We start from the raw sequence: 23,934 nt of genomic DNA, 5'->3' as shown, positions 1-23,934 counted from the left end.
GATTAAAAAAAAAAAAGACTATCAAATTGTTTTCCAAAGTGGTTGATCATTTAAAATCCCCTCAGCAGTGTCTGAGAGTTCCACTTCCTCCACATTTTCTTCAACACTTGCATGGTCATTCTTATAGATGAATAGTGGAATCTCTTTGTGGTTAAATTTGCATTTCCCTGTGATTAGTGATGTTGAGCATCTTTTTGTGTACCTGTTGGCCATCTGTCTGTCTCCTGTGGAAACATGTCTTCACATCTGCCCATTTTTTTTATTTGGATTGTTTGTTCTCTTGCTGTTGAGTTATATGAGTTCTTTATATGTTCTGGATACTAAATTCCTTATCAGATATATGATTTGCAGACATGTTCTCCCATTCATTAGGTTGCCTTTTCATTTTTTTGATGGTTTCCTTTGTTGTGCAGAAGCTTCTTAGTTTGATGTAGTACCACTTGTTTATTTTTGCTTTTGTTTTCTTTGATACCAATAGGTATCAAATTAAAAAAATCATCGTCAAGATCGATGTCAAAGAGCTTACCACCTAGGGTTTTTTCTTCTAGGAATTTTAATAATTTGAGGTCTTATAATCAAGTCCTTAATCCATTTTCGAGTTAATTTTGTGTATGGCGTAAGGTAGTGGTCCAGTTTTCCCAGTACCATTTACTGAAAAGACTGTCCTTTCTCTGTTGTATATTCTTGGCCCCTTTGTCATAAATTAACTGACTATATATGTGTGGGCTTATTTCTGGGCTCTCTATTCTATTTCATTGATCTATGTGTCTGTTTTATGCCAGTACCATACTGTTAAATACATTTTTTTACAGTTTACATTCAGTATTGCATTAGTTCAGATGTACAGCACAGTGGTCAATTATACACTTCACAGTGTGCTTCCCCATGCTGCTTTGATTACTGTCTTTCACCTATTCTTTATGGGTTGTTTGTTTTCTTTTTATTGAGTTTTGAGAGTTCTTTATATGTTTTGGATACACATCCATCCAGATATGTTATTTAGAAATATATATTTTTAAATTTTATTGATTTTTTTTTAGAGAGAGATGGAGGGAGAGGGAGAGAGAAACATTTATGTGGGAGCAAAGCATTGAACAGCTGCCTCCTGCACAACCCCTACTGGGGATCAAGCCCACAACCTGGACATGTGCCCTGACCAGGAATTGAACCTTCTGGTGCACCAGACGATGTCCAGTCAACTGAGCCACACTGGCCAGGGGTAGAAATATTTTCTTCCTATCTTTAGATTGTTCTTAACAGTATGTTTTTAAGAGCAGAAATTTTAAATTTTGATAAGGTCTGATTTCTCAGTTTTTCCTTTTATGATTTGTATTTTATCTTCCCCCACCGCCCCCCCTGCCCCCGCACCCAAGATCTTTGTGTGGCAAAGTTATGTTAGCTCTTCAGTGCTTTTAAGAATATTTTGTTTTTGTATTTCATACAGATTCTTACTGTTTTTCTTATCAGGAAGAATGGTCAGAAATATTTGGTTCATCATTACCAGTGCAGCAATCAAGAGATCAAGTTCTATCAAATTATGTTTTATAAAATAACTAGAGGCCCGGTGCACAAAAATTTGTGCACTCGGGGGGGAAGGGGGGTCCCTCAGCCCGGCCTGTGCCCTCTCGAAGTCTGGGACCCCTCGGGAGATAATGACCTGCTGGCTTAGGCCTGCTCTTGGGTGGCAGAGGGCAGGCCCAATCCCTAAGTGCAGCCCCTGGTCGGGCTCAGAGCAGGGCTGATTGGGGAGTTGGGGCGCCGCCCCGTCATGCACAGAGCAGGGCGGATTGGGAGGTTGTGATGCCACCCTCAGTCACGCTCAGGGTAGGGCTGATTGGGGGGTTGGGGCACCGCCCCCTGTCACACTTAAGGCAGGGTCGATGGGGAGGTTGTGGTGCCACCCCCTGTCACGCACAGAGCAGGGCCAATCAGGAGGTTGGGGCGCTGCCCCCTGTCACTCACAGAGCAGGGCTGATCAGGGGGTTGGGGTGCTGCCCCCTGTCACAGAGCAGGGCCAATCAGGGGGTTGGGGCACTGCCCCCCCCGCGCCCCCCCCCCATCACGCACAGAGCAGGGCCCATCAGGGGGTTGGGGAACTCCCCCCTGTCACGCACAGAGCAGGGCCCATCAGGGGGTTGGGGAGCTCCTCCCTGTCACGCACAGAGTAGGGCCAATAGGGGAGTTGGGGCACCGCCCCCTGTCATACACAGAGCAGGGCGGATCAGGGGGTTTGGGCGCCACCACTGTCACACTCAGGGCAGGGCCGATGGGGAGGTTATGGCTCTACCCTGTCACAGACAGAGCAGGGCCGATCAGGAGGTTGGGGCTCCACCCCCTGTCACACACAGAGCCGCAGGGCGATCAGGGGGTTTGGGCGCTGCCCCCTGTCACGCTGATCTGGTGCCAGGAGGCCTCACTGCTCCGCTGATCCCGGTGCTGGGAGGCATATTATCCTTTTACTATATAGGATAGAGGCCTGAGGGCCGGCTGGTTTTCCCTGAAGGGTGTCCTGGATCAGGGTGGGGGTCCCCACTGGGGTGCCTGGCCAGCCTGGATGAGGGGCTGAGGGCTGTTTGCATCTGGTCACACACCCTTCAGGGTGGGGTCCCCACTGGGGTACCTGGCCAGCCTGGATGAGGGGCTGAGGGCTGTTTGCATCTGGTCACACACCCTTCAGGGTGGGGGTCCCCACTGGGGTGCCTGGCCAGTCTGGGTGAGGGGCTGAGGGCTGCTTTCAGGCTGGCGGTTTTGACTGCTTTCAGGCTGGCGGGAAGCTCCCAACCACTCCTTTTTTTCTTTTTTTTTTTTCTTCTGGGCCAGCTTTAGCTCTGGCTCTAGCTCTGAGGCTTCCACTGCTGGTTTGTTTGCCGTTCTATAATCGAAACAATGTATAACTTCAGCTCTGAGATCCCAGCCGGCTATATTTGTTAGAATGTTTCAAACTGCCAGCTCAGAGGCCTGCAAGTCAGGCGGGGAACGTTGCAGTCTGCAGTCACGGGAGCAAGGAAGCCTCCCTGCTCGCTTCAGTGCATGGCTGCCGGCCGCCATCTTGGCTGACAGTTAATTTGCATAAGGATACGCTGATTAGCCAATCAGAAGGGTAGCGGTCGTACGCCAATTACCATGTTTCTCTTTTATTAGTGTAGATTTTTCTGAGGATCAAAATTGTGGTTAGGTTTGGAATATTTTCTGAACAGTCATTTGACTATATCTGTCTTATAATTCATAAAATGTTTAAAATTGTACAGGTTTGTGTTAATGATGATCTGGTTGCAAAGAACTTCGCTTGTTATGTATCACCCATGGAGAATAAAAACCTTGATTCTTTAGAGAAACCAAGATTGAGTATAAAGTCAGCATCCTTTCCCAATAAACTCAATCCAGCACTTAGTCTTTGGCCAATGTTTTTGCAAGGAAAAGATTCTCAAGGAATGGAAAGTGAGTAGCTCCTCACCAATATGTTTTCTTAAACTGTCTTATTTATAGGGATCTTAGTGGGGTTTTTTTTAATCTTTATTGTTGAAAGTATTACATATGTCTCCCTTTTCCCCCCATTGACCCCTTCTAGTTCGCCCCTCCCCCCACCTGAATTTTAGTGTTTTGATATAAGTTGTTGTATAGATGTTTCTCTGTACAGAGACAGTGACTTGAACTCTAAATTTAGTATTTTAATTGTATACCTAGTGAGTGTGTTAAAAGTTTTGAGGTCCTAAACTAAAGCTGCTACAGTTCGTTTTTATGAGCACAGGAAAAAACTATTCTCAATTTCTTATTAACGTGGAATTATGTTTTCAGGAGTCTGTCCATGTGTTCATATTTCAGAGATACTACCAAAACAAGGTTTTGTTTGTTGACAGTTTTAGATACTTTTTAAAAGAACTATAGTTAATAGCATGAACATATGAGAAAAGTCAGTCATGGACAATGGAAACACTTCACCTGTTTCTACATTCACTTTTCTTAAGTCCTTCACATAGTTCCCTGCTGAGGAGTATTGTCACCTATAACCTCACTAGTAAAATCGAGAGCAGAAGTATGTAAAAGAATTCACATTTGCATTTTGGGTTTAATTTCATGCTTTAATCCTGAAATATATTATTTCTGTCAGAGTCACATGGTTTAACTTTTCTGGCGCAGTCTCTCCAGCATTCGAGGCCCAAGCGTGTTGTGAGTGATCCAGGGCCAACAGCTACTATCCTGGGTAAGTTCTACTTGCTTCATTTCAGAGGCAGCATAAAACAGCCCTCTTAATGGTCTGACGATAATAAGGGTTGTTTAGAAGGGCTATGGTAATTCTCTCTTTTCTTAATTTAATGGAACCACTTTGTGATATCTTGCTGACAAAGATAATTTGCCTTGCAAATTAAGTCGACGCTCAATCCATACTTACAGGATTTGATTATAATGTAAGGAGCATAACAGGCACTCGTTCATGTAGGACTGATTTATTCCAGCCCAGATATAGATCAGTGATTATTATTCATCTTCAGAGTATACATATGTATATATGATTGATTTTTATTTTAAGTAATAGGATGCATAAAAATAAGAAAGAGACCTTTCTGAGGACAGAAATACCCAGTCTTTAATTTCATATCTTCAAGATACTAAATTAATGGAAATTGTTGGACATGGGTGAAATCTGCCAGCATCTTTGATGCTTGGCTCACCCCTGTGGTAATTCCTGCACAATTTTGCTACTACAGTGGGTGTATATAATATTTATATGGATATAATATTTCATATGCATCCATAGTAAACCTCAACTACTCAACTAAGTTAAAGCTTTAGTCAACTAAAATATTCCCTATACTTAAAATTATTTTTAATTAGTTTGGTAATGTTCATCGTAGAAAAATGTAGATAATCAAAATTTCCAACACCTGTCATTTTTATACCTACTTATTAAAATTTTAGAGTCTTTTTTCCCAAAGTTTTCCAGATGTGAGGGTGTGAATACAATTTTTTATTTTCCAGTAATGGGATCCTACCATATATATCTCTGTGTAGTGTTTTTCACTTAATATATGGCTGAACTTCTTTCTAGGTCAAATGTGTCCAGTATAACATGGGTTTAAGGATATGGGCTCTGACATGAGACTGTCGGAATATCAGTCCCACTGCCTCCTCTGTGACGTGGGGAGGCATTATTTCTGTCGCACTGAATTGGTTAGGAGGGTCATTCATGTACGGAGTTCACATGGCGTAGCACCTGTGGCCTGCCCCAATGCTGATCTGCCTCCTGTAGGGGTCCTGAATGAGAATTCCCGCTGAAAGGAGCCTCTGGTGGGAATGTATGCTTTCCATTTGTGTTTCATTTTCATTGGAACAGGAAAAATACAAGGCATTTACATCGTGTTTAATCATTCACAGCTTCCCATTATTGTTTTAAGTAGCCCCAGATTGCTGGATAGTCATTATTTCCTATTGTTCTGTATTACATCAGTGTTGGAATCAACTATGCATGTCTTTGAAAAGGAATAAGTTGATGGTAAACAAAATGTGAGATTTTATTGGATTGTCATGTAAAAACAAAGTTATTAGCCCGGCCAGCATGGCTCAGCGGTTGAGCATCGACTTGTGAACCGGGAGGTCACGGTTCGATTCCCAGTCAGGGCATGTGCCCAGGTTGTGGGCTTGATCCCAATTGGGGGACATGCAGGAGGCAGCTGATTGATGATTCTCATCATTGATGTTTCTATCCCCCTCTCCCTTCCTCTCTGAATTCAATCAATAAATATTTTTTAAAAATTAAAAATGGAACTGCCTTATGACCTAGTTATTCCACTTCTGGGAATTTATCCAAAACAAACCCAAAACACTAATTTAAGAGAATATTTGTACTCCTCTGTATTGCAGTGTTATTTACAATAACCAAGATATGGAAGCAGCTCAAGTGTCGATCAGTAGGTGAGTGGAAAAAAAGCTGTGGTACATTTACACAATGGAATACTACTCTGCCATAAAAAGGAAGAAACCATTACCCTTTGTGACAGCATGGATGGACCTGGAGAACATTATGCTAAGTGAAATAAACCAGTCAGAGAAAGGTGGCAAGTACCATATGATTTCACTCATACGTGGAATCTAATGAACAAAATGAACTAACAAGCAAAATTGAGACATATTCATAGAGAGCAGACTAACTGCTTCAGGGTGAGGGGTGCGGGGCTAGGTGGTGGGGGTGGAGGGATTGAGCAAAACAAAAAGAAAAAACTCATGGACATGGACAACAGGGTGATGATTGCTGCGGGAGTGGATGGGGAGGTGGGGAGGTGGAGGAGGGTAAAGGGAATAAATGGTGATGGAAGGAGACTTCACTTGGGTGGTGAACACACAGTGCACAGAGGATATGTTGTGGAATTGTGCACCTGAAACCTATATAATTTTGTTAACCATAAATAAGTGCAATAAAAAGAAAAAAACCCCACAAAATAGTCAAAGTTTTGTTTTGTTTTTCCACGTGAGTATACAGTTTTTCCCAGTGTACATTATTTTATATTTGTGGTGATTCATCTCCTATATAGATTTCTAAAAAAAGGACTTCTGGGTTAAAGGATGATTTTATTAGAACACTAGAGGCCCGGTGCACAAATTTCATGCACGAGTCGGGTCCCTCGGCCTGGCTGGCGATTGGGGCCAATCAGGGGGGCCTGCCTGCCAGGGGGAGGGACTGCAGGAGGTTGGCTGGACGCTCCCCCCCACCCCCATCAAGGGCAATGGGGGGGCCAGCTGGCTGGGGGGAGGGACTGCGGGAGGTTGGACCCAGCAGCAAGCTAACCCACAGCCAATTCCTCGAGGAATTGGGCTCCCTCCTCCCTCCTGTCTGGGTCTGGGGTGTGGGTGAACCAGATTCGTGGCTGTCAGGGCCCCAGCAGCAAGGTCTGGGTCAGTGTGCATCATAGCTACCGGCCGGTCATCCGGTCATTCCGGTTGTTTGGTCTTAACGGTCACTTAGGCATATATATATATATTTATATTTATATTTCCAGGTGCTTGTGCATAGGTGCCATATCATCCTGGAGTCCCACTGGGAATCAAGGGAGATTGTGCCTGTTTTTGCTCACAGCCTCACTAGCAGAGAGTATTCCAAGTCTTTGAGTTTTTTTCAGTCTGCAAATAAAATATAGCATCTTAGATTAGTTTCCATTTCTCCTATTATAAGTGCTACCTATGATTTTGTAAAAAGCCATGTACATTTATTGTGGTTAAATATGTATGCTGTTGCAAAAGGTAAGATTTCCTTTTTTATGGCTGAGTAGTATTCCATTGTATAAGTGTATTCCATTGTATAAGTGTACCACAGCTTTTTTATCTACTCACCTACTGATGGGCACTTGGGCTGCTTCCAAGATCTTGGCTATTGTAAGTAATGCTGAAATGAACATACAGAATATGTTGATACACAATAACACTAAGTAAATGTTGGTTATTAGTATTATTAGTATTATTACTGCACTACTGGTTTATTTTACTTTTTCCTCAAGTACATATGTTAATAGTTTATACTATTAACTATTAGTTCGAATCCCATTCAGGTCACATAACCTAGATTGTGGGTTTGATCCCTAGTCAGGGAGCATATGGGAGGAACTCGATGTTTCTCTTTCCCCCTTCCTCTTTTCTCTAAAATCAATAAAAACATCCTCAGCTGAGGATTTTTTAAAAAAAAGTACTTCATTTTCTTCTGATCTCTGACTCTTGATTATTCTTTTGTAAGTTCTTATTATGTCCTGTTGATTGGCTTTTTAGATTTCCTCTTTATCTTGATATTCTGTAGTTTATTTAAAATGTATTTAAGAGTGGATGTCTCAGTATTCATTTATTAACAGTTGGAATTTTTCAATGACAGAATTCATGTTTAACCTGAATTTCTGAAAAGTATTAAATTTTAATGTTTGAAAGATTTTTTTCTCTACCTCTCTTCCTGAAACTATTAGCCATAAATTAGTGTTTTTTAATTATTCTTTTTTAGCTTCTTTTTTGAATTTTTAATTTCTCTGAACTGATTTCTGAGTTTTCTTAATTTAATTCTTTAAATTTTCATTTTTCTCTTTGCTTCTAGTTCAGTATTTACTTCATCTTTTGAGTTTTCAATTTTATGACTATTTCTTACTGCTTAGAATTTTACTGGTTCTTTTTATGTGTGCCTGTCTTTTCATATCCATCTGTTTTGTTTCATGTATACTATTTCTTTTATCTCTTGGATATTTTCAATAGATTTATATAGGAGTCCTTTTCAGACTGCTGTTTTATCTCCATTTCCTTTGGTGTGACGCTCCACCTCCTCGCAGACCTTTGTGAGGTGCCGTTTTTTTTTTTTTATATTTATGATGGCATCGAACTAATTTGTGATTTCAGTGATCTGTGTTATTCAATAGGTGAAAGGTATACCTTGTCTTCTTTCTTTTAATCCTCACCTGAGGATATTTTTTCCATTGATTTTTAGATAGAGTGGAAGGGATGAGGAGAGGTGAAGAGAAACAACAATGTGAGAGAGACACATCGATTGGTTGCCTCCTGAATGCACCCTCACCGGGGCTGGGGATCGAGCCTGAAACCCAGGTTTGTGCCCTTGACCAGAATCCAACCCGGGACCTTTCAGTCTGTGTGCTGGCACTCTATCCACTAAGCCAAACCAGCCAGGGATATACCTTTTAATTTAATTTATGTTTCTCTTACTGATACTTAGAGTAAATATTTTCCCAGAATTGCTCGGTAATACTCTAATAAATGATTGCTGGGTTGAATTTCTTTTGTTTTTCTTTTCTTTGAAGTCACATCTTAATTTTTACCCAGCTTAATTATCCATATTATTCACTAAACAAATTTTGTCACTTGTCAAAAGTCAGATTTAGTCCTAGAGGATAAATATATTTGAGAGTCTTCTTCAGAAATTTGCCACTTCCTGGTTATTCAGATTCAGCTTGTTTTCTAATATGTTTTCTATCCATTATACTATTAAGAAGTGAAATGCACAGTTATGACCTCAAACCATTGCTGAACTGAGTTATAATTGGTGTTCCAGTTGTTGCTATATAACAAACATGGTATTTAGTGATGTGAAACAACCATTTGACAATGCTCATGGATTCTGTGGTCAGGAATTCAGTATGGGCACAGGAGGAAGGCTTTAACTGTTTCACAGTGTGTGGGGCCTCGGCTGGGAAGACTCGAAGGCTGGCGCTAACTTAATGGTTCAGTGCATTTGAAGATTTATTCAGTCCCGTGTCTGGCAGTTGCTGCTGGCTTTTGTCTGGGACTTCAACTTGGGCTGTCAAATGAAATACCTATAGTGGCCTTTTCATGTGGTTGCTTGGACTTTCCTCACAACTATGGTGGCTGGGTTTCAGAAGTAAGCATCCAGGAGAGCAAGTCGCAGTACATGACATTTTTGTGACGTAGCTTTAGAAGTCACATAACGCCACTTCCATGTTGTTTACAAGCTCACCCAGGCTCAGCAGAAAGGAATATAGAGCCCATCTCTCCATGGGAAGAAATGTCAAAATCAAATTTTAAGAAGAGCATGTGTGTTGGGAGACATGTTCTGGCCCTCTTTGGAAAGTAGAGTATGCCAAGTTACGACAGTAAATTATGTTTACTTCTTAGTAAGCCAGTGTAAAGGAGTTTTTAAAGCATTTTCTAATAAGAAGGGTGAAACAAGATTTTTAAATTTAATTTTCTCAAGAGATCAACCAAAGGACTTGTATGCATGCATATAAGCATAATCAATGGACACAGACAGTAGGAGGGTGAGGGCATGTGCTGGGGGTGGGAGTGGCCGGGGAGAGGTCAGTGGGGGAAAAAGGAGACATATTTAAACAATAAACAATAAATTGTTTAAACTTTAAACAATAAAGAATTTAAATTAAAAAAATTTAATTCCCTCAAGTAAGATTTAATGTAAAACCCTATTCCATAATAATTTTATGCATTAAGATTTTATTATACTTTTAAAATATCCTTTTTGTCATATTTCCTATTTATTAACACCTTTTATCACTATTTTTATTTTTCAGATAAAACTATGAAATGTAAAGTGGATTCCTTGCCTGGTTCACCTAAAAATATATCTGAAAAGAAACAACAGTGCATCTCTTTAAAAGATGTAAATAAGGTTGTGTTTTTAAATGTTCATTAAATATAAATTTCACATAATGTTAATTTTAGAATATTCTTTAAAATCTAGGAACCAAAAATGTTTTCTATTAAAAAATCTTTGGCTATGATAATTTCATTCGTGAAGAATTATAGTTTGCATGTTTGCTCTATTTCAAAAGAACAAAAACTCCAGCCAGCTCTCACTTTGTTCTTGGCCTAGTGGCCTCTCTACAAAATGGGGTATTTATCCTCATTTAAAAAAAATATTTTTTTATTTATTTCACAGAAGAAGGGAGAGGGAGAGAGAGATAGAAACATCAGTGATGAGAGAGACTCATTGATCACCCTCCTGCACACCCCACACTGGGGAATCAAGCCTGCAACCTGGGCATGTGCCCTGACTGGAAATCAATCTGTGATTTCCTGGTTCAAAGGTTGATGCTCAACCACTGAGCAACACTAGCTGGGCTATCCTCGTTTTAACAACGGTGTGAAAATCTGGGATTATGGGGTACTATAATAGTTAAATTCAATACTAATCTGTCCTAGTCCCTTTGGCAATATAGGTGAAGTTATTACAGGACATTTTAAATACTGAAATGTCAGCTCCTGCTATGTGGATATTTCTTTTTTTTTTTTTTAAAATATATTTTATTGATTTTTTACAGAGAGGAAGGGAGAGAGATAGAGAGTTAGAAACATCGATGAGAGAGAAACATCGATCAGCTGCCTCCTGCACATCTCCCACTTGGGATGTGCCCGCAACCCAGGCACTGCCCTTGACCGGAATCGAACCTGGGACCTTTCAGTCCGCAGGCCGACGCTCTATCCACTGAGCCAAATCGGTTTCAGCTGGATATTTCAATATAGTGGTTATAGCAATGATATAATCAGTTTTTTTGTCTCTATATCTGTGTTGCCTGAAAATTATCTAGGATGGTTGTTTATGAGAATTATTCCCATGGAATTATCAGTGCATGGGATGATGCCCACCAACTGAGCCACACTGGCCAGGGCCTCATGGAATTTTGATTCATCAAGAATATATATTTTGCTAGCATATATACTCTTTCTGAAAATAATGTGTGTGTTTTTTTAACAGTGTGTTGAATCTTCAGTGTATTGGCCAACAAAAAGAGGCATAACCATATATGCTGATCCAGATATACCAGCAGACAGGTATCATTTAAAAATTTAGTGTAATTAACTAGAGACTTAAGTATAATATTGTCTTATGTAGTGTATTAGATTGATTATAAGAAAGTATTCATTTTCAAAAAAAGACTGGCCTTGGAAATTTTGGTTAAACATATTAATTTAAAAGAAAAATGTTATGATAACTGGTTAGCAGCACAGTTGACCAAAAACTGGTAGTGGATCTAAAGTCTCCTGTTACCTTGTCAGATAAAGTTGTTTCCATAAAGCAGATTCAATGAAGTTTCCTTGATGTAAAGGATGGACAAATGTGGGCCAGATGGCAGTACTGGTTGGTGGAAAGCAAAGGATGGTTTGTTATCTTCTTGAAGATGAGTATCAAAGACTTTTGACTATAACCCTATCCTCACTAACATACGTCAGTGATAATAATGAAGTCATAGAAAGGATGTATTATACCACTTCATGGATAGTGTAAGACCTTAAAATAGTATGCTTCCATTTCTCTCCTCCTGGACTTTATGCTAGTGTTGTTATACACTTTATACGTTTGTTATAAATGCTAGGCTCTATAGCAGTGATGCCGAACCTTTTGAGCTCTGTGTGTCAGCATTTTGAAAAACCCTAACTTAACTCTGGTGCCGTGTCACATACAGAAATTTTTTGATTTTTGCAACCATAGTAAAACAAAGACTTATATATATATATTTTAAATATATTTTATTGATTTTTTACAGAGAGGAAGGGAGAGGGATAGTTAGAAACATGGATCAGCTGCCTCCTGCACAACCCCCACTGGGGATGTGCCCGCAACCAAGGTACATGCCCTTGACCGGAACCGAACCCGGGACCCTTCAGTCCGCAGGCTAACACTCCATCCACTGAGCCAAACCAGTCAGGGCAAGACTTATATTTTTGATATTTATTTTATATATTTAAATGCCATTTAACAAAGAAAAATCAACCAAAAAAATGAGTTCGTGTGTCACCTCTGACATGCGTGTCACCTCTGACACGTGTGTCATAGGTTTGCCATCACTGCTCTGTAGTCATTTGTATTGAAAGTATCTTTCAGAGAGATTTAAATAAATAATAAGAAAATAATCTTAAATATTTACCTAAGTAGTTACCATTAATGTTTTTCACTTTTTGTGGAGATCCAGATTTCTATCTGATATCATTTTCTCTCTACCTGAAGGACTTTCTTTACTATTTATTATATTGTGGGTCTGCTGGTGATGAAATTTTTTATCTTTTGTATGTCAGAAAAATTATTTTAGCTTCTTTTTTTTTTTTTAAATATATTTTATTGATTTTTTACAGAGAGGAAGGGAGAGAGATAGAGAGTTAGAAACATCGATGAGAGAGAAACATCGATCAGCTGCCTCCTGCACATCCCCCACTGGGGATGTGCCCACAACCCAGGTACATGCCCTTGACCGGAATCGAACCTGGGACCTTTCAGTCCGCAGGCCGACGCTCTATCCACTGAGCCAAACCGGCTTCGGCTAGCTTCTTTTTTTTTAATAAATATATTTGCTAGGTATAGAATTCTAGGTTGACAATCCTTTTCCCCCTATTTTTTAAAGATGTTGCCCCACATTCTGGTTCCTCACATTGTTCCCAATGCAAAATATATTGTGATCCTTTTCCTCTGACTGCTTTTAAAATTTTCTCATTACTGGTTTGAGCAATTAAAAAAAAATATATCCTGTTAAAAAAAATATCCTATATAATAAAAGGCTAATATGCAAATTGACTGAATGGTGGAACAACGGGTTGCTGTGATGCACACTGACCATCAGGGGGCAGACACTCAATGCAGGAGATGCCCCCTGGTGGTCAGTGCACTCCCACAGGGGGAGCACCGCCCAGCCAGAAGCCAGGCTCATGGCTAACGAGTGCAGTAGCAGTGGTGGAACCTCTCCCATCTCTGCGACAGCACTAAGGATGTCCAACTGCCGGCTTAAGCCCATTCCCTGCCATCAGTCGGACATCCCCCGAGGGGTCCTGGACTGTGAGAGGGCACAGGCCAGCCTGAGGGACAACCCAAGTGCACAAATTTTGTACACCAGGCCTCTAGTATATATATTTTTTAATTGATTTCAGAGAGGAAAGGAGAAGGAGAGAGAAATAGAAACATCAATGATGAGAGAGAATCATTGATCAGCTGCCTCCTACATGCCCCACACTGGGGATCGAGCCCACAACCTGGGCATGTGCCCTGACCGGGAATCAAGTCATGACCTCCTAGGTTCCTAGATCGACGCTCAGCCACTGAGCCACACAGGGTGGGCTGGTTTAAGCAATTTATTATATGCCTTGGTGTTTTTTCTATCATGTTTTTTGTGCTTGGTGTTCTTTATTTGTAGGTTTGTGTCTTTTATCAAATTTAGGGAGTATTCAGCAGCTGTTCTATAAATATTTTTTTCTGCACCCATCTCTTTCTCCTCTCTTTTTGAGACTGATGAGACAAATATTGATATTGTCCAAAAGGTCCCTGAGGCTCTGTTCATTTTTTCTAAAATTTTTTGGTTGCTTAATAATTCTTCTAATTAATAATTCTTTTTTAAAAAATATATTTTATTAATTTTTCACAGAGAGGAAGGGAGAGAGATAGAGAGTTAGAAACATCGATGAGAGAGAAACATCGATCAGCTGCCTCCTGCACACCTCCCACTGGGGATGTGCCCGCAACCAGGGTACATGCCCTTGACCGGAATCGAACCTGGGACCTTTCAGTCTGCAGGCCGACGCTCTATCCACTGAGCCAAACCGGCTCGGGCAAATTAATAATTCTTAATTGTCTTTTTTTTGTCATCTTCATTCTGCTATTGAGTCTACCCATGACATTTTTATTTTATGTTTTTTTTTAGTTCTAAAATTTTCTCTTTTTTTTAATAGTTTGTATTTGTTTGCTGAGAACTTTTATTGTCCCATTCAAGAGTGCTCACCTTTCCTTTTCTTTTGGAGCACGGTTATAATCACTGCTTCCTAATTCCCACTTCTGCGCCTTTAGAGGTTGGCCCCTGTTGATTATCTTTTCCCATGACAATTGATCTGATTTTCCTGGTTCTTTGCATGTTGAATAATTTTTTTATTATATTCTGGAATTTTGAATAGTATAATGTGAGGCTCTGGTTTCTGTTAAATCCTCTGTAGAATATTAATTTTGCTGTTGTCCTTGTTCATTTGTTTTAGCGGGAAGTCAACCACTCCCTTAGGTTCAAACCTCAATTCTGTCTTTCTTTCTGAGGGTGGTGATTGCAATGTTGGCTCAATCTCCAAGTCTTTGGTTGGCTGCTTTGGGTCTGTTCTGAATATGCTCAACTTGGAGTGAGCTTGGGATGTGTTTTGGGTCATTAGCAATAATAGGGGATCCCCTCTCCCCTCTGGCTTTCTCTCCTTTTCCAGGATTTTTCTCACGTTCACTTTTTCCTTGTTGCTCCCTCTCCCTGTTCCTCTGACCAGGTAGATGATTTCTCTTGGGGAAACTGCCGGGTGGTTCTGTGTGATTGGGACCGCTTGTGGAGCAAAACAGCAATAGAAATAAGAGAGAGAAAATAATGGAGCTTGTCCTCACACAGTCTTTAGACCTGTTTCCCAGTTCCTCTAGAGCAGTGGTTCTCAACCTGTGGGTCGCGACCCCTTTGGGGATCGAACGACCCTTTCACAGGGGTCGCCTAAGACCATCGGAAAACACATATATAATTACATATTGTTTTTGTGATTAATCACTATGCTTTAATTATGTTCAATTTATAACAATGAAAATACACCCTGCATATCAGATATTTACATTATGATTCATAACAGTAGCAAAATTACAGTTATGAAGTAGCAACAAAAATAATTTTATGGTTAGGGGTCACCACAATATGAGGAACTGTATTAAAGGGTTGCGGCATTAGGAAGGTTGAGAACCACTGCTCTAGAGGGAGGGGGAGGTTTTCTCTCAGGGTTCCGGTGACCACACTGCTGTTGCCATTGCATCATGCAGCTCGATGGATCAGCGCTGGTCTTGGGCAGGCCAAGGAGAGAAAAAGAGGGAAAGTCAGTTGGGATTCCCAGCTTCTTCTTGAAGGCTCCTCTTCCCCATTCTTTGGCTTGAGGTTTCTCTTGAGATTTTTATATCTATACTAGAGGCCCGGTGCACAAAAATTTGTGCACTCGGGGGGCGGGAGGGGGTCCCCCAGCCCGGCCTTTGCCCTCTTGCAGTCTGGGACCGCTCAGGAGATAACGACCTGCTGGCTTAGGCCTGCTCCCGGGTGGCAGAGGGCAGGCCCAATCCTTAAGTGCAGCCCCTGGTCGGGCTCAGAGCAGGGCCGATTGGGGAGTTGGGGCGCCGCCCCCTGTCATGCACAGAGCAGGGCGGATTGGGAGGTTGCGATGCCACCCTCAGTCACGCTCAGGGTAGGGCCGATTGGGGGGTTGGGGCACCGCCCCCTGTCACACTCAAGGCAGGGTCCATGGGGAGGTTGCGGCGCCACCCTCTGTCACGAACAGAGCAGGGCCCATCGGGGTTGGGGCGCTGCCCCCTGTCACACACAGAGCAGGGCTTATCAGGGGGTTGAGGAGCTCCCCCCTGTCACGCACAGAGCAGGGCCCATCAGGGGGTTGGGGAGCTCCCCCCTGTCATGCACAGATCAGGGCCCATCAGGGGGTTGAGGAGCTCCCCCATGTCATGCACAGAGCAGGGCCCATCGGGGGGTTGGGGAGCTGCCCCCTGTCACACACAGAGCAGGGCCCATCAGGGGGTTGAGGAGCTCCCCCCTGTCACTCACAGAGTAGGGCTGATAGGGGAGTTGGGGCACCGCCCCCTGTCACACACAGAGCAGGGCGGATCAGGGGGTTGGGGCGCTGCACCCTGTCACACTCAGGGCAGGGCCAATGGGGGAGGTTATGGCTCTACCCTGTCACACACAGAGCAAGGCCCGTGGAGGGGGGTTGGGGTGCCATCCTCTATCACCCACAGAGCAGGGCCGATCAGGGGGATGGGGCGCCACCGCTGTCACACTCGGGGCAGGGCCGATGGAGAGGTTATGGCTCTACCCTGTCACACACAGAGCAGGGCGGGGGGGGGGGGGGGGGGTTAGGGCGCCGCACCCTGTCACACACAGAGCAGGGCTGATCAGGGGATTGGGGAGCTCCCCGCTATCAGGCACAGAGCAAGGCCCGTGGGGGGGGAGGGGTTGGGTTGCCGCACCCTGTCACACACAGAGCAGGGCCCATCAGGGGGTTGGGGAGCTCCCCCCTATCAGGCACAGAACAGGGCTGATCAGGGGGTTGGGGTGCCTCCCCCTGTCACGAACAGAGCAGGGTGGATAGGGAGGTTGTGGCCCCACCCCCTGTCACACACAGAGCCGCAGGGCGATCGGGGTTTGGGCGCTGCCCCCTGTCACGCTGATCCCAGTGACGGGAGGCATATTACCCTTTTACTGTATAGAATAGAGGCCTGGTGCATGGGTGGGGGCCAGCTGGTTTGCCCTGAAGGGTGTCCTGGATCAGGGTGGGAGTCCCCAGTGGGGTGCCTGGCCAGTCTGGGTGAGGGGCTGAGGGCTGTTTTCTGGCTGGCGAGTGACTAAAGCTTCCAACCGCTCCTTGTTTTCTTTTTTTTTTTTTTATATTCTGGGCCAGCTTTACCTCTGAGGCCTCGCTGCTGAAAACATGGATACAATGTTTCGGTCCGGCTGGGTTTCAGTCTGGCTGCTTTCTGGGGTTTTGTTTAGCTTCTTATTTGCAACATAGTACATAGTTGCTTAGAGTTGCATCTGAGAGGCTGGCAAGTGAGGCGGGGAACATTGGAGTCCGCAGCAAGCAAGCCTCATCCTCGCTTCAGTGCCTGGCTGCCGGCCGCCATCTTGGCTGACAGTTAATTTGCATATCCTCACTGATTAGCCAATGAAAAGGGTAGCGGTCGTACGCTAATTACCATGTTTCTCTTTTATTAGTGTAGATCCTCTACACCGCCCCAGGTCATCCTCAGTTTAACACCAAGCTATAGTGGAAGGTAAAAATCTAGGAAACTCTCCATGATTGTGGTTGTTTTTCACATTTTGACGTCTCACCCCTATAGTTTTGTACTTTATCCAGAGTTCCTAGTGGTGATCGGTAGGAGAGGGGCTGTGGTGGGCTTACTCCCTCTTGGCAGGCACCAGAACTGTCAAATGGTGTTTATTCTTGAGGGGCTCAGCTCCAGTTCCCATATAAATTTACCTACATAGATCAACTTGTTCCTTAGTGGTACTTTTTAAATTTTTTTCCCAGGAAATAAAGATATTTTCAGGATTGGGTTTATAAATTTTAATACATTTTTTTTTATTTCTAGTGCTTTACGTCAGAAGTCAAATGAGAAACCACTCAGATTGGCTGAGAAGAAAGAATACAATGAGAAGAATGGCTGTATAAAGTATGAATTTTTTTCTTGGCCTAAATTTTTTATTGAAATAATTATGATAAAATTATAAGCAGGAAGAATTTACATATGATTTTATTATAAATTTCAAATCTTTGTTCCCATTTAAAAATATACATACAATGGCTTCTTTAGGCTTTGAAGTTAGTTTTTTTTTTTTACATAAGGTATATTTTTCTGTTTAAAGTTCTCTTCCACTATAAATATACATTTCCTATCTCACCTTCTTGATTTTCTTTGGTGAAGTGAACAAAATAAATTAGATATAGTTGATCTTTTGGGGCTATTGATTTTATATAGGTTGGTGTTTGCTTTCTTTCCAGTTTTGTTATGTTAAATAGGTTTATCACTGGCTCGAAAAACTGTTTAATTATTTGTAGTGTGGAACTGGGGATCTTTTTTTCTTTGTCCTGCCAGATTCACAAAGTATTTACTTACAAGTTGTTCACAGTAGAGTAATACTTCATTTTACACTTGTTTAATGCACAGAATATTTTCATACTTTCTTTTAAGACTTCTTACGCCACCAGCCTAAAAACACTCTCACAGCCCTGGCCAGTGTGGCTTAGTTGGTTGGCGAGTATCCTGTACACCTAAAGATCACAGATTTGATTCCCAGTCAGGGCACATTCCCAGGTTGCGGGTTCGATCCCCGGTCGGGATCCATGTGGGAGGCAACCAGTGTATATTGATGTTTCTCTCTCTTTCCCTCCCTCCATCTCTAAAATCAATGGAAAAAATAAAATAAAACCACTCTTACATTTCAAGTACTGCAGCTGCTCTGAAGCTACCAGAGTGACAAAGTTTAAGACAGTTCAGAAATGGGTACAGGTCATGCTGTTCACTAATTAGCTTGAGATGGCTGGGGCGAGGTGTTGACTGTGGAAGTCCTTCAGGCTCCCAGCTTCCCAGAGGCCACCCTGTGGGGTGTGCATCCTCATCCAGCAGAAGCTACACAGGGTGTTTCAAGGCCAGGAGCTCTGAGGCAGCCATGGAGCCCGCAGATCTGGAGCGACACCTGGATTGACATCCGCCTCCCTAACACCTGAAAGCTGCGGTGTCACAGTGGGCACTTTCCGTGGAACAAAAGACCTTGTGTTGCCCATGTAACTCATTTCTTTCTTTTGTTGTACTGGGACAGCTCCATCGCCTGATACTTTTGTATTAGAAGGTTGTATCTGACCTCCTGTTTGGCTGAGTGCCCTTTACTTAGAACCCACTGATTACACTTCATCCGTCCACTGTGGGTTCCAGGGAGTTGGAGGTGTTCAGGATTCAACAGCAAAGAAGGAAGGAGACGGTGGATAGTTTAGACTGTGATGACCTGGGGATCATGCAGTCTTTCTCCTGGTTCACAGCAGGTGGCCTGGGATTGGCAGTTCTGTGTCCACAGCCTGAGGCCCAGGGTGGGGCTGGTGGGAGCGTGGAGTGGCCTTTGTACCACAGTGAACAGGCAAAGCAGAACAAGTTTACCTCTGCCAAAGAAGAATTAGAATAATAACTCAAGAAAAAGACACAATTTTTTCCCTTCAAATTGTCTTTTTAACTACTTTACAGATTATTGCAATTTTTAAATCCTGATCCTTTGAGAGCTGATGGAATCTCTGATCTGCAACAGGTATTACAACTCTAAAAAAAAGTGAAAAAAGAAAACTACTTTTTAAATCCCTCTCCTTCCTCCCTCTATACTTGAGATTAGAAGAGAAACCCCTTCAGTTGGAGACTATCTGAAGACATCCTTTTAGAAATTGTCTAGTGAGTCGGTGCTTTAGAGAAATAGTTCTTGGGAGTGGGGATACTAGAAGATCTTCCTTTCATTTTGGTAGTTTTGATGGTTTTTGATAAGCATATACACCTAGGTTTTTACATTGAATTCAAACTCTTGTCTTTTCTCATGTCCATAAAGTTCTTGGTGTTCCGTGCTGACACCGCAGGCAGACTGATGTGTGTGTCCTGTAGTTGCAGAAGCTGAAGGCAGGCGCACAGCAGGCCTCTGCGGTGCTCCGAAACAAGATTGAGCCTTGCTTGTCCATCGACACGGCACCGCTTTCGGCAGACCTGAAAAAGGTAAAAGTGCTCCTGAAACCAAACTCGAGGAGGAGTACTGACCTGCCCGAAGGTGAAAGGATTTTTAATAAAAGCTTCTACTGAACTTGCATTTGTATAATTTCTTTGCTTTTGAAATTCTCTTATAAGCCTCTGTTACTAATTCCTTATTTATTCTTAAGTCCAGGCTAACTTCTTACAAGTGACTAATTCTTTTATGGAGAAACCATGTGTAACTGTAAGTGCTTTTCTGAAATAAGTTCTCAAAAGTGCCTGTGGAAAGGACTTGGAAGAAATGAGTTGCCAGGACGGTTATGATATATGTCTTAGCAAAATTGCTTTATAGACCTTTGTTTTATGTAGTAAATTGATCATACATGTTTACTTCCTTTTTTGATAAAAAAAAAAGTTTTGAAATATTTTTTTAAAGAATAAAACCCCAAGGGCGACTAGAATGAGAGCGAAGTCTTTGGTGGACAAGAGCTTTCCACAGGCTCCCAGCTGCAGGGTGTGGTCGACACCCCGAGGGAGGAGTGAAGTGGGGGGGGGGGGGGTAGTTTGTGAGCTTCCCCACCCTGTTTCCTAAACATCCAGAGCCAGTTGCTCAGGAAGGAGAAGGAAGGGTCCTTCTGGAGAAACTGGCCCTAGAGCATGACCTTTAGATGATGCTGTTTGGGATTCTCCCACTAAAAACATGTGCTTGCTGCCCCGCGTTCAGCGGTGATGTGGCTCGCACGTGGTGCTGAGCTTTGCTCCGCCCTCAGGTGAGCGTCAGGGACAGTTAGGTGTTTGAGGAAAGCCCTCACCCAAGGGAAAAAAGTAAGACCCAAGCAAACTGATGTAAATAAACCGTGTAGAGAATAGAAGAAAACATTAGAAAATAAATATCCTTAGAAATAAGGTATATATTGTATGTATTTGACAATAACAGGGCACTATAGAAAAGGAACAGAGAATAAAAAATAGGTTATTAGAAATTCATACTGTTGTAGACATAAAAATCAACAGTTGATTTGAGAGATAAAATCTAATAATCAGAAAGTAGAACAAAAGACTAAGAGATGGAAATAGGGAGGAAAAGAGAAATTGAGTGTCAACTTGAGGTCCAATATCTGAAATGGAATTTCCAGAAAGAAAGGGGGGAAGAGGGCAGACAATTTTAACAATAACACATGAATAATTTTTAGACTCAATGGATATGACTTCCTGAGTTAAGGGAGTTTACCTACCACAGGCCCAGCACAACGGAGGAACAAGATAGTAGATGTTGTTGCAAAGCATCTAAACTGGAGGGATTCAGAGACCATGAAGGATTCCAGGGAGAAGAATCTGGTCCCACACGCAGGATAGGAATCGGAATGGCTGCAGGCTTCACGTAACACCAGAGGAGCACTGACTCCAAAGTTCTAATAAGTTATTTCTAGCCTAGAGGTCTCTCAACGAAGTGTGAGGGGGAATGAAGACATTCTCAGATGCGCAAAGCCTCACATGTACTTCCTCTGCGCCCTTTGTCAAGAAGCAACTGAAATATGTTCACCAACACAAGAAAGTAAAGAAGACAGTGTGTGTTGCAGACAAGCGGGGGATGGAGCAGGGAGACCCCAGGATGGCAGCTGCGCACCAGGTGCAGAGAGGAGTCAGCCCTGATTGCAGTGGGCTCGGCCTGGGAGCAGGACTTCATGGAGATAACTCATGAGATCAGCCTTTTGGAAAATAGTATCAATGTGGCTGGAGAACTCGGGACATTTGGGAGGTTTTAGTAACAGTCATATAGAAAATAAGCAAATAAAGGCATGTTTTTAAAAAGATTGACAAGTGAACTTGATGCACCGGCAGATTTAGACAAGAAGCCATATCCTTGTGCTGGAGAGCGTTAAGCACCTGGGTGGTCAGTTGGATCCTTTAATTTGGAGCCTAGAAAAGCAAGAATCTTCTAGCAGGACTTTGGTGCTGGAAAAGATTCAGTGGAAAATGCCAGAATGAGCAACGTATACATGTTGTTGGGGTAAAAGCAATGAGATGGGTTTTCATTAGTTTATTGTGGTTTTTGGTTGTTATTGATGTTTTGTAGGCTCTTCAAAGAAACAAGTTTCTGGGACCTAGCCACACTGAATCTTACTCTTGGCCTCCCATAGCACGTGGCTGTGATGTGGTTGTCATTTCTCAGTGTGGAAATGACCCTTTGTTGTACCTTCCACCAGTGCTTACGCTTTTGCAAACAGGGGGCTGCTACAAGTCATTACCAAGTAGAAACGGAGTAAGTTGACAATTTTGTTTCACAACAAAATGGATTAAATATTTCTTTTAAAATTTACACCTAACTTTAGTAAAATTTAGGTTACATTATTCATTTGGTGTTCAAACTGTCAGGACAGAAACTGTCCCATGAGAAACTTTTATCTGATCACAGTCATCTCACACTGTTCTCACCTTTGACCTCCCAGTTGTGGGCGATCTGCTGAGTCAAGAGAGTCCAGCTTTTAGAGACAAATATATAGTTTATAAAAAGTATTTCACTGCTAGTTGGCCTGGCTACCCTATGAGATGGTCAGGCCATGTGTTCTTTTCACCAGTATTACAGATGAGAAAATTAAATTAATGGGAAGTTACTGGTTTAAATTCTTAACAGCTGGCAAGTGTGATAAGAAGTGAGCTTAGAATGTAGGTTTTCTGTCATCGTCTCATATTCTTTCAAATATTTTCATAGCACCCCCACACTTTTATAAACCTTTATTTTTCCCATGTGTCAGAATCTGAAGATAGCTGAGAAAAATGATGGTGAGGAGAGAAATGGGGTGTGAGGATCAGATATTTGATAGTGGGGTAGTGACATCTGCTTTGCTGGGTGTGGCCTTTGTCTCAGATCCTATCCCAAAGGACACCCTGCAAATTGTTCTGCCCCTCATTACAAGGTGAGAAATAGCAGTACGAAAAGACACTTAGAATTGCGTTTTAGAAAAGATGACAGTTTATTTTTCAAATTATGCTAGGTAGTGTAATGATTTTCCTTTGGAAATCTGCATTGGCTAAGTTATTAGGTATTGATTTAATAAAACTAAATGGATACATTTATATCCATCAGTCAGTTAGTAGCTGACGGCGTTGACGAGATGCAGCTTGTGTGGAGATAGAACCCTGGCTGGGCCAGGAAGGGTGTCCAGGTGTTGTCCTTGTGTCCACTCTGCTGCCTCTGCATGTCCATGGTCAGCCTGCTTCCAGGCTGACACCTGGAAGCTGGCGCTCGCCGGGACCTGTGTGAAGGAAAGCCGTCTCCTCTTGTCTTCAGTTAGGTGCGGGCAGGCTGTGCGCCTTCAGCGGATATCTGTGGCAGAGTGGAGGGCAGGGTTCAGATGGTGCTATAGGAAACACAGTCACCTAAGGAAGAGATGTTAACCTTTTTAAAGGCCCCTTTCAGGAAGCGGTTAGTTCACCCTTACGCTGAGGAGCAGGAGCTGTAGAGCCAGATTGCCTGGCTTCAGATCTTGTTGCTACCATGTGTCAGCTGTGCAGCCTTGGGCAACTGACTTCCCCTCTCTGTGCCACAGACGCTGCCTCTGTGAAATGACGTAGCGATAGGTTCTGTCCTGTAGGAGTGTTTTAAGGGCTAAGGGGATGAATACTTGTGAAGTGCTTAGTTTAAGCCCTAGCAAAGTCTGAGCCAATGTGTCTCAATCCTTTTTGATGAAATTGTAGTTTAACTTTTCTGACCTATGTGATGATGATAAAAATGTATATAGTGCTTACTCTGGACAAAGAGTCTACATGCTTCACAGATACTGTGTCTGATTCCTAACTTTTGTTCAAAATTATGTGGATTTGTTTGTCTTTGCAGCCTCTGGCAGTCATCGTGTGTCCTGGGTGGAAAAAGGCCCAATTTATTTTTGAGTTATTGGGAGTCTATGGTGTGTCCTCCAGGCCTCTTCATCCTTTGTTATTAACAATTGGACTCCACAAAGATGAAGCCAAAAATATGAAGCTTCCAAGGGGGTGTAAGCATCCTTCCAAGTTGTTTGGTTTTCCCTACGGAACACAGTGGAACCCCGCCCAGCAGGCCTGGGAGCTGCAGGTGTCAGGGAGCTGAGAGATGCAGCTGATGGTCACTAGCTCAGACCGCCCCTGTCAGTTCTGATGGGTATAGATGATGAAGGTTTATCTTGGCTTATCTCTGTGAGAAAAAGAGAAAACTATGTGATTTCATTCATTTATGAACTACCTGC

General features: G+C 42.6%; 1 protein-coding gene across 1 annotated transcript in view; it reads left to right on the top strand.

The window, feature by feature from the left end:
• The window catches only part of TDRD12 (tudor domain containing 12), an 87,316-nt gene that overhangs the window by 21,618 nt on the left and 41,764 nt on the right, over nt 1-23,934 (top strand). The window contains exons 8-16 of the mRNA XM_070399100.1: nt 3,249-3,438; nt 4,109-4,201; nt 10,020-10,117; nt 11,204-11,280; nt 17,585-17,665; nt 19,229-19,289; nt 19,631-19,738; nt 21,789-21,974; nt 23,550-23,706. Of these exons, the coding sequence (XP_070255201.1) occupies nt 3,249-3,438; nt 4,109-4,201; nt 10,020-10,117; nt 11,204-11,280; nt 17,585-17,665; nt 19,229-19,289; nt 19,631-19,738; nt 21,789-21,974; nt 23,550-23,706 (1,051 nt within the window). The remainder of the gene's footprint in view (nt 1-3,248; nt 3,439-4,108; nt 4,202-10,019; nt 10,118-11,203; nt 11,281-17,584; nt 17,666-19,228; nt 19,290-19,630; nt 19,739-21,788; nt 21,975-23,549; nt 23,707-23,934) is intronic.

This window comes from Myotis yumanensis, unplaced genomic scaffold (genome assembly GCF_028538775.1).
Source record: "Myotis yumanensis isolate MYYU_CA2020_CCGP unplaced genomic scaffold, mMyoYum1.0.hap1 SCAF_18, whole genome shotgun sequence".
Lineage (NCBI taxonomy): Eukaryota > Metazoa > Chordata > Mammalia > Chiroptera > Vespertilionidae > Myotis > Myotis yumanensis.
Note: the sequence above shows the minus strand (reverse complement) of the source record. Positions and strands in the feature narration are given on the sequence as shown.